The sequence below is a fragment of the Saccopteryx bilineata genome, chromosome 2 (genome assembly GCF_036850765.1).
Source record: "Saccopteryx bilineata isolate mSacBil1 chromosome 2, mSacBil1_pri_phased_curated, whole genome shotgun sequence".
Classification (NCBI taxonomy): Eukaryota; Metazoa; Chordata; class Mammalia; order Chiroptera; family Emballonuridae; genus Saccopteryx; species Saccopteryx bilineata.
This window is the reverse complement of record NC_089491.1, coordinates 76,251,234-76,277,992: the sequence shown is the minus strand read 5'-3', so window position 1 is coordinate 76,277,992 and position 26,759 is coordinate 76,251,234. Positions and strand designations below refer to the sequence as shown.

The following is a 26,759-nucleotide window of genomic DNA, read 5'->3' as shown; positions in this document are numbered from 1 at the left end:
ACATAGTCATGCACTAACTACCTCAAAAGTGAAAGGTTCAAACAGTGACAAGAGAGCGAGTTTTCCTTTAATGTATTAGATGCAGATAATAGAGGCATATTTTTTGTCTACACTCTCTGTCAAACATTTATTTTAGTATCAGTTGGTTATGTACAAACATTTATTGCAATCATTAAAATGTAAAGCCCCTCTGTGGGAATAGTAAACCATCGTTGGTTCACTTAATCATACTCTGAATTTAAGGATATATTTTAATGCACTTATGTTTGATAAAATAATTTCTGTTCTGATAGAACACAGAGAAATAATCTTGAAATTTTAAGTGGTTAAACTAGAAACAAAAAAAGAGCCCGTTTTGGCAAATTCAGTACATTATAATACAATTACCATCATAGGTAATGTGAATCCTGGTGCACATGCACTGTGTCATGAGCTGTGTGTATCGAAGCTATGTTACTTGACTCCTAGTCCTTTTACACCTACACAAAATTCTAAATGCTCACTGAGAAAAAAGAAAAAGTATTTTCTCCAAATACCACATGTGTGTTTTAGGTGTCGTCATTGCCCAGCAGTCAGAATTGTGACTTTAGTGACGAATTATGAAGCCTATTACTTATTTGGGTAGCATTGATTTGGAATTAATCATGTCTTCAAACAGTGTGCCAATAATTCTGTCAGCTCTCTTCCACAAGTTAAGGTATAGTCTTTATTTAACATATGAGGAAGCAGAAGCCAGAGTTCAGCCACTCTGTCTAAGCAGAGGACCACACGCTGCACGCCGCAGTGCGGCTGCTGGCTCCTGCTGGACCACACAGCCAACAGCTCTGCCGGGCACGTGGAGTCCGGAAGCAGGAGTCACCGGCAGGGGAATGAAATGGCTGCATTGCCTTGCAGATGGGCCTGGAGGTCAAGTTAGTTTATTTGTTTTTAATTTAACTAAAATTATAGGCTGGTTGAAAGATTCTTTTGTTGGTAGGAATCTTTTGAATAGCCTCACAAACCTTTTGGTCTCTCTCTTACTTTCTTCCTACCCCTACTCCCATTTGCAGGATTAGAAAAGCACATTAATCTTGCCAGCGTTGTCAGGAGTGATCAGCGAGTTTTATTAAAAGCCCTGGATTGCCTGAAAGGCCTCCTTGTCTGACTTCGCAATGAAAGAGACGTGTTAAGATCTTGGGGCACATTGTCGGGACCCCTTGCCCTGCCCCTTGGACTATGAGCCTACACCCCCGGAAGAAGCATTGAAGCCTCCTTTGTTGAAGGGATTTCGCTGGTGGACGGAAACGAGTTTGGCCCTGTCGGCATGAGCTCTCTGAGTTGGGGTGGTCTGAAGGCCCTGCCGCTGCTGCTCCTCCTGGGCTGGGCCAGACCCACCTTCATTAACGTCAACCGTGGGCTCAGGGTGATGAAGGGCAGCTCTGCCTTCCTGTTGGGAGATGACCTGAACTTTGCCATCCCCAAAGAGAAAGATGCTTGCAAAGTGGAAGTTGTGATGAATGAGCCAATAACCCAGAGGGTTGGGAAACTCACTCCACAGGTAGGTCATATCCTAGATTTTCTATTCAGTAGTGTGTATGACTGTGAGTGTGTGAGAGTGTGTATGGAGCGGGGAGAGAGGACACAAAACAGACAGCCTTCCAAGAGTTGGAGTAGGCAGTCTCTCCTGGGGTGAGATACGGTCAGTCTTTATGGGTTATTCCTGCCTCAAATTATCTTACCCGTTGCTAGTCAGGGCACCTTTGGATAAGACATCAAGATTTCAAGACATTTTTAGGCACACTTGTAATCGCAGAATAGCAAAAGTAAAACAGGAGGACGTTTTCATCCACTAACATCTGGAATGTTCCTTGAGTAAGGGAAGAGATGTGGGAAGAGAAGTGAAGATGCTTCTTTTTAATATTCACTCTTCTTCAAAAATGTCCACATAAATTTTTTTCCTTTAATCAAAACCTAGGAGATCTTGTTATTTAAGGATTTTTTTCTCAATCCTTTTGTAGGGTGAAGAATTGCCTTCTTTCACTGGACTTTTAAAAAGTCTGTATTATTATGTATTGTATTTGCTTAAAGTAGAAGTTTATTTCCATACACAACAGAAATATTACTTCTGATTTTATTACTTATTTCTACTGTGGTTTAATTTTCCTCCCAATGCAAATAGTTTAGAGAATATTCAATACTGGTTGCTGCTGGTGGTTCTGGAAAAATATATCCTTTCCCTGTGCTGAACTATAAGCATTAATTTTTTTCTCTATTTGACTAAAGAAACATGTTCCTTCCAGGACGTTATTCAAAAGTGATGCTAGATGTTGTAGGGATGGGTCATAGAATTTTAGATAGACGCTAGCTCAGATTGACATCTCTAGACATTCTGTGTATTACCCTTAAAGTTATAATCCAATTCTGAAACACATCAGCATTCTGTGGAGGGCTCTCATGTTGGGACTATTCCTATTGTGTGTGATAGTAACCAAGTATTTCCTTCAGTTTCCTGCAAGATTTGCTTTTGTTAAAGAGCTGCAGATGGGCATCTAAAAAATGTTAGTGTACAATAATGGACCTCCATCCTAAGTGTTTGATAATTGCAACATCTCCTCACTTTTTCCCAGTACAAGTTGCACTCTGAAAATGTGTTTGATTGGCACCTGTCGCTCCAGGAGAAAGAAGAGACCTGGACAAGTAGGTGACAGGAATAAGTTCAGCTGTGAGCAACAGAGACCCAACTACAGGGACGGGGGTCAAAAGCAAACCCTCAAAATTTTAGGGAACAGTAACTCTATACTGGGGTCCCTGTATGGATATATTATATATGGGTGCTTTATAGGGAATGATGTACTGATAATTTGGTACCCCTTCCAATCAGTATATTGAAAAGATGGTCAACATTTATTTAAAAGGGAGGTTGAATGTTTTGTGGGGGAAGAAGAGAAGAAAAATTCCTTTTGCTAGCATGCTGGGACAACCTTTGGTCTAGCTGTATTTAGCTCTGGCCGCAAGCATCAGACTATATGGAGCAAAACAAAAGCCCTGTCACTCACCAGATTGTCCCTGCTTGGAAATCAATGTGAGGAGGATGCACCGTTCCTTCTGTCAGCTGTGAGGTGTACCTTCTTCCCATCCCAAAGGGCTTCTAAATATATACAGTACTTTTTCGGAGAGTAATGAAATTGTGTGTATTATATATTTTCAGTGATGTTTCCATGGTCCGCACTATTTGGTTGGCTCTGAGGCACCGGAGAGCAAAAAAGGGATCTAAGGGACTAAAACTAGGTAAAAAAGGTTATTTGGTCACAAGGATCAAGAGTTGTAATACATTTCCAAGTTATCTTCATCTCAAACTTCCTCTGGTTTTAGGGCAAAAAGCCACATAGGGACACAATATGGAACAGAAAGAACAACGGGCCGGCTGATTTGGGAACGTGGAGTGTGCTGGGGAGGAAGTGTGGGCTAGGCCTGTCTCCTCAGGGCCCCTAGGACACTGTTGCTCATTAGAAAAACAAAACGAACAAATTAAAAAAATAAAACACCAAGTCTTGAATGTTCAGTGTATGTAATTCCAGAGGTAAATTTGATATGTCAAATGAATTTATATAATAGATGTGTGACTGACTTCTTCTAAAATTTATTCTGTGGAAAAGGAATCCATTAAAATGTGAAGTTTTATCACCATTTTTTGGGTCAAATATTAGAATTTCATACCATAAAAAAATCTATATATCCAGAAAATGGTTTCTCAAACTGCCAGGTGATCTTTCTTTAATTTTATTATAATAATTTTAACAAAAAAAATAAGCTTGTCAAGTAAAGTATGATTTTTTTTAGAAAAAATATGATCTTGTCTTTAATCCAGACTGATTTAGGTATTTATTTCTTATGAAGTTTTTGAAATTAAGCATAGCTAAGTACACACACACACACACACACAGCCTACACATTATTCTTTAATAGATCTTACTAGGATGTTGAAAGCAAGGCTTATGTGAACCCATTTCTAGGAAGATGACTGTATTAACAACACCCTGCTGTGTAATGAACAGTTTTATTTGATTTGCACAGAAAATGTTTTGTTTAACATCTGTTCAATTAGTGTTTTCATTTCATTACTGAAGTTTGTCTTAGGACCAACAGGTTCATTTTCCTATTGGATACTATTAAGAAAGGGATTTCGGTCGGTGCACACCAGTACCTTCTGTTTAGATGGCCCTCCTGACAGAGTCAATTAGAAAGGTCAATGGCAATGTGTTTTCCTCTGGCTTTAGGACAAGACTTCCTCACATACAGCGCTTCTCACACGTGACCCAAAGCAAAAAATTTCCTGGGTGGAAGAGCACCCCAGTTTTGTGCTGAGCTTGCTCTTTTAAATAAGAAATATAGCGGTAAGAAAAGATCTCTAGTTTGAACCAGTTTACTGTCATTTAAGTGAGTAATGAGTTAGGAATGTGTGACAATTTAATTATAAATTGTAATTGAAAAGTAGTTGAAGTGGAAAAAAACAAAGCTAGACAGTAATTAGAAAAGGATTTAGCTCTTTTTTGTTTTAGTTAGTAAATTTATGGACAATTATGGTTGTCGTTTTTTATAAAAGGAAAACATATTACAAAACATAAAACAGATGTTTCTTTTAACAAAGCAGATTGTCTCTTTATTGCCATGACTATTTGTCAATGATATGGGAAAGGTCTTTCCTTTATTTCCTTTCTTGTTGTAAATTAAAAAGAGGAACCAATAATGTCTGTGGGAAAAGATCATTTGTATTACAGGTAGTCTTCTCAGAGAAGATTATGTCATCTATAAATGTTTGAAGTAGTAACAAAATACAGGCTAAACACTGCAAACTCCACAGTGATGTGTGAATACCTCAAGGGAATAGTAAGTCCTCACTTAACATCATTGATAAGTCTGCGACTTTAAGCTAAATGACAAGTAACAAAACCAATTTTACCATAGGCTAATTGATATAAGCAAGATTTAAGGTCCTGCTTTATTCCATCAATGATAAAACAAAATGAGGTGGAAAGAAATGACCTTATTCGAGGACCTGCTGTATTTCTTAGCACTCTATCAAGTCGGAATGGTTAGAATGAGGGTCATGATATAGGTGGAAGAGAAAATAATTCTTTTAAAAACTAGTGTTCTGCCTGACCTGTGGTGATGCAGTGGATAAGGCATCAACCTGGAATGCTGAGGGTGCCAATTAGAAACCCTGGGCTTGCCTAGTCAAGGCACATATGGGAGTTGATGCTTCCTGCTCCTCCCTACCTTCTCTCTTTTTCTTTTCTCTAAAAATGATTAAATAAAATCTTGAAAAATAAACTAGTTCTCAAAATACAATAGTTAGCAATTTTCTTTTTTATTTAAGTGAGAGGAGGGGAGATAGTGAGACAGACTTCCTCCACGTGTGCCCCGACTGGGATCCACCCAGCAACCCCGTCTAGAGCTGATGCTCAAATCAACTGAGCTTTTTTTTTAGCTCCTGAGTCTGCCATGCTCAGACCAACCGAGCTATCCTCAGTGCCCAGGACCAGTGCTCAAACCAATAGGGCCACTGGCTGCAAGAGGGGAAGAGACAGAGAAGGGGGAGAGGGGTGGGGAGAGAAGCAGATGGTCTCTTCTCTTGTATGCCCTGACTGGGGGTCCAACCTGGGATGTCCATACACTGGGTCAATGCTCTATGTACTGAGCCACTGGCCAGGGCCAGTGATTTTCTTAATAGTTCTGATTGTGGTGATCCAGTTAATTATAATTTTATTTAAATAGAGGTAATTGCCTTTTTAATTTTTATTTATTTTTTTGACAGAGACAGAGAGAGAGCCAGAGAGAGGGACAGATAGGGACAGACAGACAGGAAGGGAGAGAGATGAGAAGCATCAATTTTTCATTGTGGCTCCTTAGTTCATTAATTGCTTTCTCATATGTGCCTTGACTAGGGAGCTACAGCAGAGCGAGTAACCCCTTGCTCAGGCCAGCGACCTTGGGCTTCAAGCCAGTGAGCTTTGGGCTCAAGCTAGTGACCACGGGGTCTTTTAATTTTTAAAAAAATATTTCATCATTAAGTATGATGCTGTTTTTTATTGAATTTATTGGGGTGACATTGGTTGATGAAATTCAGGTGTATAATTCCAATTGTCTTTAAAATGCTATTGGTCATATCAACCACTTCTGTTATTACATAAATAATAAAAACTGTCTCTCAAAAGTATTTAAGAAATAACTTCAGGTCAGGTTTGGTTCTGATGGACCACAATAGTGTCCATAGTGAGTGCCTTCATCTTTGAATATAAAAATCCTATTTGAAAAAGAAAGAAATAAAAGGAGAAGTAAAAATATATACAGAACTTGTACAGTATATTTGTGGGTGGGGTAATGCTTACTTTTTTGTGCATACACACAGATAGACCTCTCTTACTCATATGCTGTGAACCCCTGAAGAGTGTGGATGAATAACAGTTTGATAAATGGACTCCTATTTCAAATGCACTATCGACTGTAAAAAGATAATTATTTAGAGAGATAAACACTTCTTAATTTATCTGTTTAATCTACTTGATCTGATTTTTATAATTTAGATGTTCTCAAAGCAAGAGACAACTGTATAAATAGAATGGTGAGTGGGTATAGGGGTGGATATCATAGTGGCAGTTAAACACACACACACACACACACACACACACACACACACACACACCAAAACAAAACAAGATGTTAACAGACCACAGTTTCTTCAAGCAGTACTCCTGCAGGAAAAATTGAATCTTGTACCACTAATTTTCTCACAGATATTTATCCATTTCTTCATGTGAACTAGGTCTTTGACTGCCATTTCCTTCCCAATGAAGTCAAGTATATTCACAACGGTTGCCCAATCCTTGATGAAGATACAGTGAAGCTTAGACTTTACAGGTAAGCAGCACAGGGGCATGGCTCATGCTTTGCTGGATAATTATTCTGTGTAATTTTTTTTATGTGAATAGGTATTATGAAGAAATTACTAGATTCCAAACAAGAAAGGAATCAGTAGAAACTGGAGACCTGAATAGGGAGGCAAGAATTGTAGCCAATGTTCAGTTATCTTTATTTATATCATCTTTTGGGGGGCTTTTTCTATGGCAAATTATTAGTTCTATCCTGTTTCCCTTTAGAGTTCTTGTACAGGTATCTCTGGATCCAATCCTCCCCTTATAATGAAAAATATAAATTAAAGTATAAGTTTTTAATAAACATTAGGAGGAAAATATGTTCCAGATTTCAGTAAAATTTTGTTTTTTGATGACCAACTGCTTACTTATAAGAAATATAGTATCATCTGTTTTTAAAATGTATTAAATAATTAAAATATTTTAAAAAGTAATTATAAAATCAAACACAGAATGGCCATTTGACCTAGCAGTTCCACTCTTAGGTATATATACACAAGAGAAATAAAAGTCTATGTTTATACAAAAAGTTGTACATGAATGTTCATTGCACTATTATTCCTAATATCTAAAAAGTTGAAACAATCCAACTGAGTATGCATAAACAAAATGTGATATATCCATACAATGGGAACGAGGTACTGATCCATGCCACAAGCAGGGCGAACCTTGAAAACTTTGTGCTAAATGTGCTAAATGAAGGAAGCCAGGCAAACAAGGTCACCTATTCTATGATTTCATTTATATGAGATATCCAGATAAGATAAATCAACTAAGACAGAAAGTAGATGAGTGGTTGCCAGGGGCTGGCGGAGGTGAAAATGAGAAGTGGTTGCTAGTGGGTATGGGTTTCTTTTGGGGGTGATGACAGTTCTGCAATTAGAGTCGTGATGGTTGCACAACCTTGTGAATACACTAGAAACCACTAAATTGTATACTTCAAAAAAGGTGAATTTTATGGTATATGAATTATATCCTAGTAAAACATTAATTTAAAAATTAAGCTCATGGTTTTAGTATCACTCACATCATGTAAAGAACTGAGAATCAAATGTGGGTGGGGACCTGCATATAGTTTTTTACTTGTTTTTATTGCTTTTATGAATATTTGGCTAACATGACTCAGTGTGACTTTCTCTTAAGCACTAGACTAATATAAAAGAGGTTTGTAGAAGACCTTGGAACAGTGACTCATTCTGTAAACACTTATGACTACCTGCTATAGGTCAGGCCTGGCCTGGGCACAAGAAACACAGATCTGAGGATACATGGACTCTTGGTGCTTGTAGTTTGATACAAAAAAATAGGTAGATAATTGTGATGCAGAATGACAAGTGCTGAAAGAGAGACATGAATAAAATGCTGTGCTCAGAAAATGAAATGGCACTCAAGGATTCCTTAGCAAGCTACACAATCAGCATATTTAGGGCTGTTTGACCTTTCTAAGACTTGAAAGTTAAAAAACAAATTAATTTCAGAGATGTTGCCTGTAAGAGCTGGGAAAGCTGATGAATTCTGGCAGCTCCCATTTCTTCCTTGAGTTTCTAAGGGTGGAGAGGGTAGAGGAATGTGGTCTTGAAGGGGCAGAGTTAGAGGAAATGTCATTCCTCTTGCTCTTAAGGACATTTATTTAAAATTTTTTTAAATTGTCAATTTATCAGTTTTTTAGAGGGAAAGGAAAAGGGAAGGAGAGAAAGAAAAACATTGATTTGTTATCCCCATGTATTATGAATTCATTGGTTGATTATTTTGTGTGCCCTGACTGGGGATCAAACCCACAACCTTGGCTTGCTGGGATGATGCCCTAACCAATTGAGCTACTTGACCAGGGCTTGAGGACATTTAAAACGGGGTGTTCAAAGAAGTTGGAGGCAGAAAACCAGGAGGGATGCTTATTCCCCTCTTACCTCTTCTCCAGCCCTTTGGCAAGCTAATTGATCTCTTTATGTCCCAGTTCCTTATCTATAACATAGAATTAACAATGCATACATAGGTTTTTATGAAGATTGAATGAGATACTCTTTGTAAAGAGTTTAGCATATGCCTGGGCCATAATAAAGAGCACATCAATTAGGAGCTGCATTATTGATACACCCCTATTACTCATTAATATTCTCATGTAAATATCCCGATGACATAGTTACTAAGGTAATAGAGGGAATGGAAGTAACAATTACTGAATACCTTTCATACGCCAAGCACTAAGCTGGGCATTTCACCTGGGCTGTAAATAACCACTCCTGTAGTGACTTTTGTGAAGAGCAAAAAGGTCTTGATGCTTCAGAAATGCCTCACCCTCTCCTTCTTGAATTCAGACTCAACCCATAATTACACAAGCTTGATACTCTTGCATTATTTATGTGCTAGAAGTAAGAGTGAATTCATATCAACCATTAAATATCTGTATGGATGATGGGTTTGAGAGGAGGTATTTCATCTCATTGGAGATGAAAATGAGAGAAAAAGGAGTTGACATCAAGATAAGGCAAAAAAAAAATGAATAGAGAGATTGGGAGCAGAGGATGAATAAAATCTAATCTCTACCCAATAAACAAATTTTTTGAAGGATAATCTTTAAGCTTCAGGCCGAGTATGGTGGTAACATGGTGGTATCAAAAGTACCTGAGCACCAAGAAGCAAGGACTTACAGCCAAGATTACTCTACCCTGCACAGCTATCATTTAGAATTGAAGGACAGATAAAGAACTCCCCAGAGAAGAAAAAGCTGAAGGAGTTTATCACCATGAAGCCAGTATTACAAGAAATGTTAAAGTGTTTTTTTAAAGAAGGAGAAAAAAAAGATTAAAAATATGAATAATAAAATGGCAATAAATACATAGCTATCGGCCCTGGCCGGTTGGCTCAGCGGTAGAGCCTCGGCCTGGCGTGCGGGGGACCCGGGTTTGATTCCTGGCCAGGGCACACAGGAGAAGCGCCCATTTGCTTCTCCACCCCCACCCCCTCCTTCCTCTCTGTCTCTCTCTTCCCCTCCCGCAGCCAAGGCTCCATTGGAGCAAAGATGGCCCAGGCGCTGGGGATGGCTTCTTGGCCTCTGCCCCAGGCGCTAGAGTGGCTCTGGTCACGGCAGAGTGACGCCCCAGAGGGGCAGAGCATCGCCCCCTGGTGGGCAGAGCATCGCCCCTGGTGGGCGTGCCGGGTGGATCCCGGTCGGGCGCATGCGGGAGTCTTGTCTGACTGTCTCTCCCCATTTCCAGCTTCAGAAAAATACAAACCCCCCCCCAAAAAAAAACCCCATAGCTATCAACAACTATTTTAAATGCAAATGAATTAAATGCTGCAATCAACAGACACATGGTTGCTGAACAGACAGCAAAATAAGACCCTTACGTATGCTTTCTACAAGAGACTCACTTTAGATCAGAAGATACATACAGACTGAAAGAATAGGGATGGAAAAAGATATTTCATGAAAACGGAAACAAAAAGCTGAGGTGGCAATACTTAGACCAGACAAAATAGACTTTAAAACAAATGCTATATAATAGGAGACAAAGAAAAACCTGGCAATGACACGTCTGGGTGTTTATCTGAAGAAACCCAAAACACTAAATCATAAAGATATATACATTTATGTAAACATTTTAGCATTATCTACAACAGGCAAGATATGAAGGCAACTGATGAATGGATAAAGAAGATGTGATGTGTATACGGAATATGACTCAGCCATAAAAAAGAATGAAATCTTGCCTTCTGCAACAACATGGATGAACCAGAGGGGATTATGCTAAATGAAATAAGTCAGACACAGAAAGACAAATACCATATGATTTCACTTATATATGGGATCTACAAAGCAAAATAAATGAACAAGCAGAACAGAAACAGATTCATATATACAGAGAACATTTTGAGAGTTGCCAAATGAGAGGGGTTTTGGTGGGTGGGTGAAATAGGTGATGGGATGAAGAAGCACAAATTGGTAGTTACATAATAGTCATAGGGATGTAAAGTACAGCATACGAAATGTAGTCAACAATATTAAAATAATTAGGTATGGTGTCAGATGGGTACTAGATTTATTGGGGTGATCATTTAATAATTTATATAAGGTCTAATCACTTGGTTGTACACCTGAAACTAATATAATATTGTATGTCAACTGTAATTAAAAAATAAAAAATTATTTAAAGTAAAATAAATACAAATTGGTAGTAATAAAATAATCATGAGGTTGTGAAGTATAGCATAGGGAATATAGTCAATAATGTAATAACTGTCTGGTGTCAGATGACTAATAGATTTACTGGGATGATCACTTCATAAGTTATAGATACTATATATATTTAATTATTATGTTTTACACCTGAAACTAATATAATATTGTAAGGCAACTTTAACTGAAACACAGCGAATTATTTTAAAAAATAAAAGGGGATATAGAAAAAACATGAATAAAATAATAAATTTTGCCTTTGCTCTGTTCTCCCCACAGATTTACTGAGACAGACACCTTCACAGAAACATTTATCCTGCGGGTCTATCTCCTGGAACCAGACTGTAACATTATCCGTATAAGTAACAACGTACTGGAGGTGTCTGAATTCTACGGCCTGTCCCGAGCCATTGATAAGAACCTGCTTCAATTTGAGTATGAGCGGACGGCTAGCTTGGAGTGTACGGTCAGGCTGGACCCTGTGGGGACTCGGCTGCCAGCCCACGGCCAGGTGGTTGTAGTGGAGCCTCCGTCAGAAGGACCTCGTGGAGACCAGCCACACAGTTTCTTTCCTGAGTCTCGTATGAAACGTTTTACTAATTATATGGATGTTACTAAAACTGACCAAAATATCTGTAAATGGTTGTTTTCCATTGTGACAAAGAGTTTTGCTTAATGTAATTTGTAGCTGGTTGAAAAATGTAGATTAGTGGTTAAGAGTATGGACTTCAGAATCATACAGATCTGAATTTAAAAACTGCATCTGCTATTTATTTTCTGTGTGATTTTAGGCAAGTTACTTAAACTGCAGAAGCCTCTGTGAAATAGGCAAGGTAAGAATTGCTCCGTAAGGTCGTCTAAGGATGGAGTAAATGAGCACAAAGTGCTTCACACAGTCCGGTCACAGTGAGTGCTCGAGCACTGTCAGCTGTTATTATGAGTAGCAGCAATGGCGGTGATAGGAAGAGTAGTTGCTGTATTCTCTAAGTATTATTAGATTATGAGCAGGTTTGGGGTAGAGCTGGTGGGTTAATAGATTATTTTCTTTCTGTTATTCATTTTATCAATATATTTGGGCAACTTCTATATAACTACTGGTGCATTAAAGAAAGCATTATGATTAAGGGAAGACCAGGAAATATAAGGGGGAATCATAATCATAATAATACCTTGAATCTGGACAACAGTGTATAGCAAAAAACATGCTTACATATCAGTCATGCCATTCAAACTTCTGGTTAGGAAGTGAAATACCCATTTTCTACTTTAGGGAAATGTACAAAAGGCCACTCAAAAAATAAGTGGCCTATGTGTATCACATACCCACAGCACAAAAAATAAATGCATTTGGAGAGAGATATGCAGACTGTTGGAGAGATGATTATGATTTTCAGTAGAAGCAGGTTTGTTCAGTTGGTCAAAGAATATTTAAAGGAAGGTTTAGTAAAAAGACTAAGGACCTGAAAAGGTATGCAAGACTCCAGTGTGTGGCAAGCACAACAGAGAGAGAATTTCCATGAGTGGATCAGCCTAGTAGAGAGAGAGCGCATGATGAGGCCATGGAAGTGAATGCTCTAACCTAGTGGTCCCCAACCCCTGGGCCGCGGACTGGTACCCGTCCGTGGGCCATTTGGTACCGGTCCTCAGAGAAAGAATAAATAACTTACATTATTTCTGTTTTATTTATATTTAAGTCTGAACGATGTTTTATTTTTAAAAAATGACCAGATTCCCTCTGTTACATCCGTCTAAGACTCACTCTTGATGCTTGTCTCATAAGTTCGACAATTATATTTAAAAATACCACAGTTTTTATAACGGTCACATAATTTTATTTTGTGCATTTATCCGTCCCACCCTAAAGGCCAGTCCATGAAAATATTTTCTGACATTAAACCGGTCCATGGCCCAAAAAAAGGTTGGGAACCACTGCTTTAAAGGGAGGCTGCAGATTGACTGTGGAAGGCTTGCAGTTAGCCACTGGCCCATTTGTCCAAAATGTTCAGGCACCAGAAAATGCATTTTTTAAATTATTTTTCTCAGTGTAACTTTTGGTGGGCAAGGATCTCGTGAGACAACTGGGCAACTATTCCTTTTAGTAAAGGAAATGACGGGTTTTTAGAATCATGACAACCCACTCAGTGAATGACTGGAGAGTACACACGAGCATCCTTGAAGCAGTGAGAGGGAAGAAGTATCCACAGCGGGAGGAGTGGCTTCTAGATTTCACAGTTTTAAGTTTAAGTGACTATTTTAAGTCAGTGCTGTCCATTCTAGAACTGGGAACAGAACTCAGGTGCCCAGGTGGAAGGTGTACCCTGGGACAGAAGAAAATAGGAAGCCTCAAAGTGAGCTGTGAAGAGTTCCTGCTGATGGGGCTCCGGTATCTACATAAAGATCCTCCTTCTCCCAACATTGATTATATCTCCATCCAACTGGACCTCACAGATAGCAGGAGTAAGATCGTATACAAGGTAGTGTTTGGGGTTCTGTGTCTGTGTCCCCAGGTGATCCACAGGAAGGGGGCCAGTCCGTGGGGGTGTCCATGTCGGTTCCCATTTCAGGGAGAGTTGCTGGGCATTGGGGATGAAACTGCCCAGTGACTTTATTAGAACTGCAGGCCTGTTTATTGTTCCAGTAAGTGCTTAAAAGAGTAGCTTTTGGATATAATATCAGTATAAAAGTGGGGTGACTGTGTACCAGCTAAATAGCTCGGTTCTCTCCTATCACTGTCCTAGGGTCAGTGACACGCAACCCTTCTTTCTTTCCCTTCCATAGACTGTACCTTGTCCTTGACTTTTGTAACACCTTCTCTCTGCTGCCTTACTTCCCCCTTTGTTATTAGAACCAATTTTCACCTGGTAGAGGAAATCGGGGTCCATACACCCACTCTGAGAGGCCACTGGACGCTGAGAGGGTGGAGGACCTAAGTCTCACGTTTATAGTTGTAGCAAATTCTAGCCTTCTAGCTCTTTCAGATGGCAAACTGGATCATGAAGGCGACAGGCCCAAAAGGCCTCCTCCATCTTCTAAATCGCTTCACATTGAAATGAAAACATCAAGTGGGATCAATGTATCTGATAAATTCTACTGATTCCCATATTCTATTATTTATTTGGGCAGCTGAGGAGACTGTACCATCTGAAACAGCTTTAACTTGTGTCCCGATCTACAATGTTCTAAGGTTGCCTTTGTGAAGGACCCCATCTTTCACACTATGACTTCACATTAGGATTTTTCCTAAGAGAACCAAATGTCGAACATTATTAGCCCCAAAGAATTGATAAGACATGAAATAATGAGGAACTGATTAAATAGGATCACAAAATTTTAGAAGTGAGAGTTGGAAAGAACTTTGTGGTAGGCTGGTTAAACTGGTTAGTTAAGTCACTTAGAGAGCTTTTAAAGGATAGATTTGAGTCTAACACTTAATAGTTAAGATAATGACACTGGGTTCAGATAGTCTGGATTCAAATATCTACTTAACTAACTGTGTGACTTTAAACTTTTACCCTTATTTCTTTAATCTTAAGGTGCAGATAATAGTACCTACTTCTGAGAGTGAGAGATTTAAGTGATATAATACTTATAAAGCACTTGGCCAAAATTCTGGCACATGGTAAATACTACACCTGTTTTGTTAATTAACAAGCCACCCAATTAAAAAGACTGATCATATACCAAGTTTGGCAACAACTGGTTTAGTCCACATTATTTTATGGCGGTGGCCAGAGAAACTGCATACTTGCCCATATATACAGGGCTGCTTTATGGCCAAGTCAAGGCTAAACACTAGGTCTCTTGAATACTGATAGATGTCTTCTGTTTATTTTGATATGAAACTCATTTTACTTTTAATGCTTCCTTAGCTCCATAAAAAAAAGTATATCTTCTCTTTCTCCTTGATTAATTTTTTCTTTTTTTTCCTTTCTGTACTGAGTTAGAGCTTTGTTTATATTTTCAGATCACTTTTTTGGGGGAGTTGAGCCTTTTCAATGACCTTCTTGTTTTATTTAGAATTAACCTATTCCATAGTCAATTTGGCATATCATCAAACAGATTCTGCAGAAAATAGTTTTTAAAAACACAGGAAGCAAAATAATAACTAAAACTACTTATATTTCTACCATTTTGACACACACAGGCACATACATACCTACCCACAGAGTGGGGAAACGTGGACACCAAAGTTAATTTTGTTTTATAAAACTAAATTTATACTATACTTAAAATTTTGTATTTTTAAATTATTTTTATGCTTGTACAAGTCTATCCTCATCAAGTGACTAAATGACTTCACTCGTAATTTCGTCCAGATTTTTAAGTTTTCTTGCTTAAATTTCCCTTTTTAATACACTTGCAATAAATTTTATTATATTTTGAAACACAGAAATGTTTTTTTCCAAGTAGCCAGTTTTCAACACTATTTGTTGAATATTTAACCTGTTTCCCTTGATTTTTGAGAATTCTATTACATAGGAAGATATTACATACACTAGCCCAGGGGTCGGGAACATTTTTGGCTGAGAGAGCCATGAACGCCACATATTTTAAAATGTAATTCCATGAGAGCCATACAATGACCCGTGTACATCACGCATTATCCAATAAAAATTTGGTGTTGTCCTGGAGGACAGCTGTGATTGGCTCCAGCCACCCGCAACCATGAACATGAGCGGTAGGAAATGAATGGATTGTAATACATGAGAATGTTTTATATTTTAACATTATTTTTTTTATTAAAGATTTGTCTGTGAGCCAGATGCAGCTATCAAAACAGCCACATCTGGCTCGTGAACCATAGGTTCCTGACCCCTGTACTAGCCCTTTTGTTCCTTAGATTTGCCTACTTATTGCTATGTCACTATTGTTTTATTCTAAATATAATGAGTTTATAATACACTTTAATATTTTACAGGCAAGTTCTTCCTTATCATTGCTCTATAAAATTTTTATTCATTCTCATTTATTCTTAGTTCTTGTTAAATAATTAAATTATTTATGTTAGTTAAAAAACAAGCCCCTAAGTATTTATATCAGGATTCAATTAAAACTAAAAATTATGTTGGAAAGAACTGGAACATTAGAACATTAACAATATTGATTGAGTTTTCTCATCCAGGAATGAGGTATCTCACTTCATCTAGGCAAATGTTCGTTGATATGCTTATTTAAAATTTGTAGTTTTCTTCATGTAACTTCAGCACACGTATCAAGTCTCGTCCCAGGCCATTTGTTTTTGTGAAATTAATGTGAATAGACTCTTTTCCCTTCATTATATCTTCTTATCACTTACTGATGATAAATAGGAAAGCTATTTTTTTTTTCACAGGGACAGAGAGAGAGTCAGAGAGAGGGATAGATGGGGACAGACAGACAGGAACAGAGAGAGACGAGAAGCATCAATCATCAGTTTTTTTTTTTTTGTGACTCCTTAGTTGTTTATTGATTGTTTTCTCATACGTGCCTTGACTGTGGGCCTTCAGCAGACCGAGTAACCCCTTGCTCAAGCCAGCGACCTTGGGTCCAAGCTGGTGAGCTTTTTTGTTTGCTCAAGCCAGATGAGCCCACACTCAAGCTGGTGACCTCAGGGTCTTGAACCTGGGTCCTCCGCATCCCAGTTTGACGCTCTATCCACTGCACCACCATCTGGTCAGGCGGAACGCTATTTTTTGATATAATTTTCTTCTCTTTGGCTTCTTTCTTGAATTCAATTATTCTAAGAACGTTTTAATTCCTTAGGCTTTTAAAGAACATAATTATAGCTTTCACTAATAATGATAATTTTATCTTTCCTTTTTTGGTAATTATTCCTGTTATTCTAGTCTCTTTTCCATTGGAAAAAGAATAGTATTAAATATAATGATGCTTATAAGAAGCTTTGTTGTGTACACTTTATTGTATTAACTGCCCATAATTTTTTTTTAATGCTTCTTGCTTTGAGTTCATCTTTCTTTGAAATTGATATGGTCACTTTTTTTTTTTAAGTGAAAAAGAGAGAGAGAAAACAGGAAGGGCCGACAGACAGGAAGAGAGAGAGATGAGAAGCATCAACTCGTGTGGCACTTCAGTTGTTCATTGATTATTTTCTCATATGTACCTTGACCAGGGGTTTCCAGCCGAGCTAGTGACCCTTGCTTAAGCCAGAAACCTTGGGCTCAAGTCAGCAATCATGAGGTCATGTCTACGATCCCACGCTCAAGCCAGCGACCCCATGCTCAAGTCAATGATTTTAAGGTTTTGAACCTGGGTCCTCAGCATCCCAGGATGATGCTCTATCCTCTGCACTACCACCTGGTCAGGCTACTTTTGCTTTTTTTTTTTCTCATGTGATAACTTTCAATCATTCTTTTATTTCTACTCTTTGTGTATAACTTTATTTTAAATGCCTCTTGTGCAAGGCACATATAATTGGATATTTACTTTCAGAATATTTTTCTTGAACAAGGGACTATAAGCTGTATTTTTGTAATAATAGATATATAGATTTTATTTTCATTTTGTTTTCTACTTTGCTTTTAAAATATTGTCTTACAATATAGGCTAAGTTTCTCTGGCTTTATCTGTAGTTATTTGAAAGTCCTTTATCCCACTTTATGTTTCACTAGGATTAAATTCTAAATTAAAAAATTCTTTACCCTATTTTTTGAATATATAAAGTTTCTTGGCTCCTTCTATAGATAATGAGGATTGACCCTATTTATCCTTTTTCCTGACAGTTGCCTACCTCCCAGGCTTTGTTTATACAATCTGCAATTTTAGTTCCAGCATATGATTGTTATAACTTATTTCTTACATTGTGTTATTTCTTTCCACTTCCATTTCAAGTAAGCTTTTCTGATATTTGTATTCATTTTCTTAACATGTTGAAAATAACATCTATTTCATCTTAACTCTAGGTTTAATTGCTCTTATTATTCAGCACTAGTTCTTGTATATCATGATATCCTCATTGAATGTTCAAATTATGAATCTGCAAATAGATTTTTAAATGGCGTGTGAAGAATAGATACTCTAAACTCTGGGGTATCTCAACATGTCATTCATTTGTCTTCATAAACCATGCATGGGAGGTGCTGATTGTCTTCTCCGTTTTTGTTTTGAGCTTTTCTCTTCTTTAGAGTGTTCCTGGCTAGTTTTCAAGCTTCCAGGCTGTTGGGCAGGTGGTTTGGGGGAGTGTTAAAGAGAGAAGTCTCATTTGACCAGGCACTATGCAATATGATTTCATGCTTTTTGAGTCTGGCAGATGTTTCAAACAACTTCTTTGTCTCTGGGGAGATTTCATTGTTCCTCAGGAGACACTGCATTGCGGAGGCCTCGTACCCATAGATCTCAGGAGGATGCATTTCTGGACTGAGTGGTTACTTGTAATTAATTCCTCCTGCAGTTCCTAGAAGATGATTTCCACTCCAGCTTCTTGTTGCTGGGATTCCTTGGTCTTTCAAAGATGTACCCTAAAGGTCAGGGTCCAGGAGAAGCCTAAACCAACCCTTTGTCCACTTGGCTTATATTTAGGAGCATTCATGTGTTCTTTCCTACCACACACAAGGACTATAGGCTGATCCCAACACAGCTACCACTGTTCTGCCTCTGACCTGTAAGCTTCCTCAAGTATGAGCTCAGGATCCACCCTCTGTGTGCTCTGCCTGTAACAGACAAATGTCAAGGCAAATCTCAAGGAATCTTCTCTTCTGACACCTGAGACAAGCGGTGTGACATTGTCCCACCTTTTCTCTCTGAGTGGCATTGGGTGTCAGGGAGTGACTTAGCAAGCACAACAAGCACTCCTCTCTCTAGAAATCTCTTTCTCTTACCTCCCTCAACCCTTTCATATTCTTATGGTGGTGAGAGGGTTTGTAAACTCTGCCTATAGTATCTGTCTCTCATTCACTTCAAAATCTTATATTTCTCTTATTGGAACTTGGGCTGAGACAGAGCCAAGGAGAATTCCATTTTTAATATTCTGTTATATACAGAATACAACTCATTGTGCAATAGCCAGTGGTTAGCATTATTAAACCAATGTGACTTTGATTATCAGGCCTGCTTCTCTCAACAATGGGAAATATCAAATCTTATGACAATGGGAAACATCAAATCCTATGATGACCAGCCTCTTCTATGAGGATTCTTTCCATCTGTAGCACTTGTTGTGACCTCAGGTCCCATGATGCTCAGCTTCTCTGGAGACCCTTATCTTGAGGGACTCTTCTTTATGCCTCTCTCATTTGAAAAGGGTGCATTTCTAGCCTGAGTGGTAACTTGCAATTCCTGTTACCTGCTTCTCACTTGGAGACCCTGGGTTTTAACAAACTAGAAAACTGGTAATCGTTTTTTATCAAGATACAAAGACATTTTCTTCATACTGCCTCTGCCTGCTTTAAAGGTACATGGGCAGGGTGGCCAGAGGAGGAGACTGGTGAGTTGTGCCAGCTACTGCTAAACGCTTTACTCTGCTGTCTTGTTTAATCCTCACTTAGTACTTAGGGGTCTAGTAGTCCCATTTTACAGATGGGGGAAATGAGATTTGGGAGTTAAATAACTTGTCTAAAATCATACAGATCTTAAGTGCTGGAGATAGAATAAAAACCCAATTTCTTCTGATACCAAAATTGGTGCCATTTCTTAGCCCTCGCTGCATATTAGAGTCACTCAACAGACAGCTTTAAAAATACCAATTTTCTGGTCCCCTCCTCTGTACAATTAAAGCAGAAGCTCTGGAGATGGAGTGTGGGCATCAGAATGTGCTAGACGCTCCCCAGGTGATTCTAATGTGCAACCAGGTTTCAGATCACTGCCCAATACACCCTCTAGCCTGTGGTTGTATGGTAAATATCATATTGTTAACCCTGTGTATTCCAGCTTTACTTATATCATCCTTCCCTTCATATTTTTTTTCTCCTTCAAAAGTCAGAGAGTGCGTGGCTGCCCATCTATATCAAAGCTGGCATTCCTAATCAGAAACCAAGGGCAGCATTCATGGCCATGTTTATTCTAGAAGTGGATCAGTTCATCCTGACCTCTTTGACAACATCAGTTCTGGATTGTGAAGAAGATGAGACCCCCAAACCCTTGCTGGTGTTTAACATTACTAAGGCCCCGCTCCAGGGCTATGTGACTCACCTGTGGGATCACACCAGACCAGTGTCCTCATTCACCTGGAAGGATCTCAGTGACATGCAGATTGCTTATCAGCCACCAAACAGCAGCCATTCTGAAAGGAGATATTATGAGGTAAGAAGGAAGGGAGAAAAAGAGTCTAGCATCTAGCCTACTTGGTATTCAGGTTAGTTTGTATATTCATTGCCTCTGAAGAGAATCAATCACTGTAAATCAGGACTCAAGCTCAAATGCACAGAGGAGCCAGGCTGATGATACAAATAAGCAACCCCTCCTGGAGGCACTCTGTGGGGAGCTGTAGAAAGAGCTGGTGCCTTTTTTTTTTTTTTCTGTGTGTATTTTTCTGAAGTGAGAAGTAGGGAGGCAGACAGACAGACTCCTGCATGTGCCTGACCGAGATCTACCCAGCATGCCCACTAGGGGGTAATGCTCTGCCCATCTGGGGTGTTGCTCCGCTGCAATGGAGCCATTCTAGCTCCTGAGGCAGAGGCCATGGAGTCATCCTCAGCGCCCAGGCCAACCTTGCCCCAGTGGAGCCCTGGCTGCAGGAGGGGAAGAGAGAGACAGAGAGAAAGTAAGAAGGGAAAGAATGGAGAAGCGAATCGGTGCTTCTCCTGTGTGCCCTGGCTGGGAATTGAACCTGGGACTTCCACACGCAAGGCTGATGCTCTACCACTGAGCTAACCGGCCAGGGCTGAGCTGGTGTCTTTTGAAGCAGCTGCAGCTTAGCTCCAGCAGATGCAGATGTACCTAGTGTTGCTGTAGCTCTTGTTTGTCAAGAAAAGTTGAAGATTTATAATTTCTTTGTAAAAATGTTTCAATTTTAAATATTGAAAACATATTAAAAAATTTTAAGTATATTGTGTTAGTTACAAAATATTTCTAAGGGCCACATCTGGCCCAGGGCTCAGCAGTTTGAGAACTCTGCTGCCCTCAACAGCCTTCCTGCATTGCATAGAGCATTGAAGTTAGAGAAGAGTTTTGTTTATAATATTTTATTAATACAATTTTTTATTCTTTTTCTTGTTTGCAAAAGTGTTTTACTGGGATCCTTAGTTTTAATTAATAACACTGATTTCGGACAGGAGATGCCATAGTCTCATATGATAACTAATTTCACTCCCAAACACTTTCCATCAGGAAAGTCCTCTTTCCATTGAATCTAAATCTTTTCTGCTGCTGCTTCAGCCTCTTTCTTTTTATTTTGTATTCAGCAGGGGTAACAAACAGCTGGCTACAGACTTGCACATAATAACCCTTCACATACTTAACGACCTACCAGCAAGTTGAAATTGAAATGATGAGATCGAGACAGACTTGAGTTCTGGTTTATTAAGGAAAATGAGTGTCCCTGGGGTTACCAAATTGTTCTCCACCTAATTTAGGCATTTGCAGCATTTAGCCTCAAGGGCAGACAAAAGACTTCAAACTATAAGTGCTGTGTTTTACCCTTTGCTTTGATTTTTTTTTTAACTTCATGAGAGTAAGTGGCAGCTTTTGTTTCTTATCTCTCTCCCTTCCTGTCTGTCTGTCCTTGTCTTTCTCTTTCGCTCATTAAAAAGAAATAATTTTTTTTTCAAAATGAGATCAGATAGCAGCAAATACCTGAATCCGTTTAGTTTTTGTCTGTGATATATACCCCAGAAGGAATGGTATTTTATACTCTTTAACATCTCAGTGTATGGTTCATATGCAACTGTTTGTTTACAGGTGGAGTTGGAGGTATATGACTTCTTCTTTGAAAGGAGTGCACCGATCACCGTCCACATCTCTGTCAGAACATCAGACACGAACGCCCCGCGAGTGTCCTGGAACACAGGTGCAGCTCCGTGCGGGGTGTCAGGAATATAGTTCTGAAGGGAAGTCATGAAAGTATGTCAGGAAAGAAAGGCAGTTTTATTCCCATTTCACACATGATGCAACTGAAAGCCAGACCCGTTGGGGCATCAGAGAGTTGGTTTTGTTTTATTTTCCCTACTGGTAGGGTGAGAAATTTTCCAGGGTTTCTGAGGCCCGAAGACAAGTTCGTTCCTCCACAAGAGATAAGCCAGAGGGACAACTTCACCTGAAAGAGGCAAAAAAGTGACTGTGTGTGATATTGAGCTATAGTTGGACTGACAGAACAGGTCTCCAGCTGAAACTGTTCAGAGGGATCGAAGGAAGGCATACACTGGGGCCTTCTGCATCATCTCATTTTTAAGTTGGGTTGTATGGAAACCATACTGTATAAATAAGAGCTTAAACTGCTTTATTTATTATTATTATTATTTAGGTTAGAATAGAATGTAAATGAAGATTTTTTTTCTTTTCTGCTAATCTCATCAATGGTATTCAAAACATGCTTATAAGCTGTGGTGGTAGGTTCTATTAAGGGGATAATTTCTGTGTCCAATTTAAATCCACAGATGGCAGCTTAAATGAGTTGCCTTTGTGTTTTTTGGTGTATGTATATGCGTGTGTGCTTGCATGTGGGGTGTTTGCACACCCATATATGTGTTTGTATGTATGTGAGTTTTAGTAGAGATGGATAATATTGGTTGAGCAGCTTTGATTTATAATTTTGGCCTTAAGTCTCATCTACCTCTGTTAGAGGGATAATGAAAGAAAAAAGAAATTGATAACCTATAGTTTCATAATAATCACATATTAAGTAGATTATTGTTTGAGCATAGAGACTTAATAATCTGTATATGTTTGTATGTTCTGTGAAAGCCAATCTTGTTAAGAGAGTTCCAAATCTGGTTTTGGCTACTTTGGACATCAGACTCCTTTTTAAAATATTGTTTTACTTAATAAAAAATAATAATTTTGTACTTATTATGAATTTATGTTTATTATTGAAAACTTGGAAAGCACAATAAACAGAATAAATAGTAAAAAAAGAATGAATAGAAATAAATGTTCAAGAAAAATGAATAAAAATTATTTATTACTTCACTATGAAGACATAGTCACTGTTAATATTTTGCTGTGTATACTTCTAGTCTTCTTGATGGGTCTTTTTCTGTATCCTTTGTGATGCCTTGTCCTGTGCTGTATTGTGTACTCTTGGCTTTAAAACTGTTATTACTAGTCAGAGATTCTTTACATATACTTGTCTTCCTCTTATTCTTCCCTTCCTTCCTCCTTCTCTTTCTTCCCTCCTCCCTCCCTCCCTCCCTCCCTCCCTCCCTCCCTCCATCCATCCTTCCCATTCCCTTCCTTTCCGTTCCCTTCCCTTCCTTAAATATATTGTATGTCTTAGCCTGGCTGCCCTAGCACCAGCTACTGAAAGCAGGATGTATGCATTAACCCTACCCTGAAAACAAGAGTAGGGGGAAAAGGTAAATCACAGTTATGTGACTGAGCTTGTCACAGGTTTACATGAAAATAAAATTTATGATGGCTTGGTAGTGTTGATGTCTCCAGAAGGAGATGGAATCACTATGTGTGGGAAGAGTCAGGGATAGGTGGGGAAAGGGTGAACAATCTATCTGTCAACTCCTTCCCATCTCCTGTGTCATCTTGGTCAGTTTGCCTCACTGGATGTTAATTCCCATCTGTCCAGGTTGTATTACCTGGCCCCTCTTAGCAGCTGCTATACAAACTCCCTGAGTCCCATGGTATAGGACCTGGTCACAGTCACAAGGGAGCTCATGTCAGAACTTGGCCTGCTCCCCAGAAGGCAATGAAGAAACCAGTCAGATCAGAAGAAGACACAACAGTGGCAACTGGGGCTTTCCATTTGGGAGAAGTGTGGGAACCCTCCCTAGAGAGCAGGCCAAGGTCGGGGAGGCAGGGGCGCTGGGCACATTCGAAGGAAAGTATCAACTGGACCCAACAGTACACTGTCTTTACATTTCTTTTGAATTAAAATATTTACATATGATTACTATTTTGATATAACTATATTCTTTAACCAAGGACCTTCAACATTAGAAAAATACAAGACCCCCACCCATTAAAAAAGTGAAACTCTTCAATAACTTGTACTGCCTGATACTCTTAGCAAAGACAGTTTTACACAGCTATGCAGAATATCTTCGCAGAGACACAGAGGGAGCAAAGAAACAGTAGTTAACAGTGCCCCGAGACAACAGTGCCTCTGTCTTTGAAGAGATTCTGTATCTGAAGTTCTCTTGCGTTTCTGAAGAGCAAGTTGTAGGAGTGATGGCAAGGAAATCCAAGTTCTGTTGCTTCAACCCAGTTACAGATGTCCCACTAGGTTCTCCCCACCCAAGTCTCTGATTCATAATATCCCTTACTGGGAGAATGCCCACGAGGTAAGCTGTGCAGTCTCATCCTGATTCCCTAAAACGTTGATGTGAATTTAGACTTCTGACTTCCTGATTCCATTTCTTTTTTTAAAAACCATTTTTAATTTTTCAATTATAGTTGACATACAATACTATATTAGTTTCAGGTGTATACCCCAGTGATTTGGCATTATATAACATACTAAGCGATCATTCTGATAAATCTTGTACCCATCTGACACCATACATAGTTATTACAATATTATTGACTATATTCCCTGAACTGTACTGTACATCCCCATGACTATTCTGTTACTATCAATTTGTACTTCTTAATCCCTCACTGTTTTCACTCAAGCCCCCAACCACCCACCCAGCTGGTAAACATTAAAATGTTCTCTGTGTCTATGAGTCTGTTTCTGTTCTACTTGGTTTTTGGGGTTGTGTGTGTGTGTGTGTGTGTGTGTGTGTGGCAGAAACAGAGAGTCAGAGAGAGGGACAGATAGGGACAGACAGACAGGAAGGGAGAGAGATAAGAAACATCAATTTTTCGTTGCTGTTCCTTAGTTGTTCATTGATTGATTTCTCATATGTGCCTTGACTGGGGGACTACAGCAGACCGAGTGACCCCTTGCCTGAGCCAGCAACCTTGGGCTCAAGCTGGCTAGCCTTACTCAAACTAGATGAGCCTGCGCTCAAGCTGGCGACCTCAAGGTCTCGAACCTGAGTCCTCCACATTTCAGTCCGATGCTCTATCCACTGCGCCACCACCTGGTCAGGCCTGTTTGTTTATATATATATTAGATTCAATTGTTGATAGATATGTATTTATTGCCATTTTATTGTTCCTAGTTTTTATCCTCCTCCTCCTCCTCCTCATACTTCTCATTCTCCTCTTTCTCCTTCTTCTCCTCCTCCTCCTTTTCCTTCTCCTTCTTCTAAAAGACGTTTTAACTTTTCATGTAATACTGGTTTTGTGGTAATGCACTCTTCTAGCTTTTTTCTTGTCTGGAAAGCCCTTTATCTGTCCTTCAATTCTAAATGATAGCTGTGGTAGGTAGAGTGATCTTGGTTGCAGGTTCTTGCTTTTTCTCACTGAGTAATCCATGCCAATCACTTCTGGCCTGAAATGTTTCTTTTGAGAGATCAAGTGTTATGGGAGCTCCTTGTAGGTAAATAACAGCTTTTCTCTTGCTGCTTTTAAGATTCTCTTTTTCTCTTTAAACTTTTGCAATTTAATTATTATGTGTTTGGTGTGGGTAAGGCCTCTTTGGATTCGTCTTGTTTGGGACTTTCTATGCTTCCTGGTCTTGTATGTTAATTTCCTTCACCAAGTTAGGGAAGTTTTCTGACATTTTTTCAAATAGGTTTTCAATATTTTGCTCTCTTCTCCTTCTAGCACCCCCATGATGCAAATGTTGATATGCTTAAAATTGTCCCAGAGGCTCCTTACACTATCTTCATATTTTGTATTCTTTTTTCTTTTTGTTGTTCTGACTGGGTATTTTTTGCCTTCTTATATTCCAAATTGCTTTAATTCTTGGCTTCACCTACTCCATTGTTGATTCCCTGTAAATTATTCTTCATTTCAGACTGATTTTTTAAATTTTTTTTTAAATTTTATTTATTCATTTTTAGAGAGGAGAGAGAGAGGGAGAGAGAGACAGAGAGGGAGAGAGAGGAGAGAGAGACAGAGAGAGAGGTGGGGGGAGGAACTGGAAGCATCAACTCCCATATGTGCCTTGACCAGGCAAGCCCAGGGTTTCGAACTGGTGACCTCAGCATTTCCAGGTTGACGCTTTATCCACTGCGCCACCACAGGTCAAGCCTACTCTTCATTTCAGTTGATGTATCCTTTAGTTCAGACTGGTTCTTTCTTATCATTTTTATGCTATCGAATTTCTGAATTAATCTACTTGTCCCCTAAGTTTACTGAACATCCTCACAACTAGTGTTTTAAACTCTGCATTTAGTAGATTGCTTGTCTACATTTTGTTTAGTTTTTTTTCTGGAGTTTTGTTCTGTTCTTTCATTTGGGACATGTTTCTTTGTCTCCCCATTTTGGTAGTCTCCCTTTATGTGTTTCTATGTATTAGAGCTGCTACATCTTCCAGGCTTGGTAGAAAGTGGCCTAATGTCATATATTTTCTGTAAGGTCCAGTCTTACAGTCTCTCCATTCACCCAAGCTAGGCACTCCAGATATACCCCTCTGTGCACTGTGTACACACCCCTGTTGTAATCGAGCCTTGATTGCCTTTGGCATGTCAATGGGAGGGATTTACCTCCAGGTTGATAGACTATAAGGACTGGCTGCT

The 26,759-nt window shown here is 39.0% G+C and overlaps 1 protein-coding gene across 3 annotated transcripts in view; it reads left to right on the top strand.

The window, feature by feature from the left end:
- FREM1 (FRAS1 related extracellular matrix 1) overlaps positions 1 to 26,759 on the top strand; it is a 175,258-nt gene that overhangs the window by 38,246 nt on the left and 110,253 nt on the right. For all 3 annotated transcript variants that reach the window (XM_066257282.1, XM_066257278.1, XM_066257279.1), the window contains exons 2-7: positions 1,050 to 1,537; positions 6,803 to 6,897; positions 11,368 to 11,669; positions 13,366 to 13,562; positions 19,999 to 20,322; positions 21,919 to 22,027. In XM_066257282.1, the coding sequence (XP_066113379.1) occupies positions 1,304 to 1,537; positions 6,803 to 6,897; positions 11,368 to 11,669; positions 13,366 to 13,562; positions 19,999 to 20,322; positions 21,919 to 22,027 (1,261 nt within the window). In that variant the 5' untranslated portion in view covers positions 1,050 to 1,303. The remainder of the gene's footprint in view (positions 1 to 1,049; positions 1,538 to 6,802; positions 6,898 to 11,367; positions 11,670 to 13,365; positions 13,563 to 19,998; positions 20,323 to 21,918; positions 22,028 to 26,759) is intronic.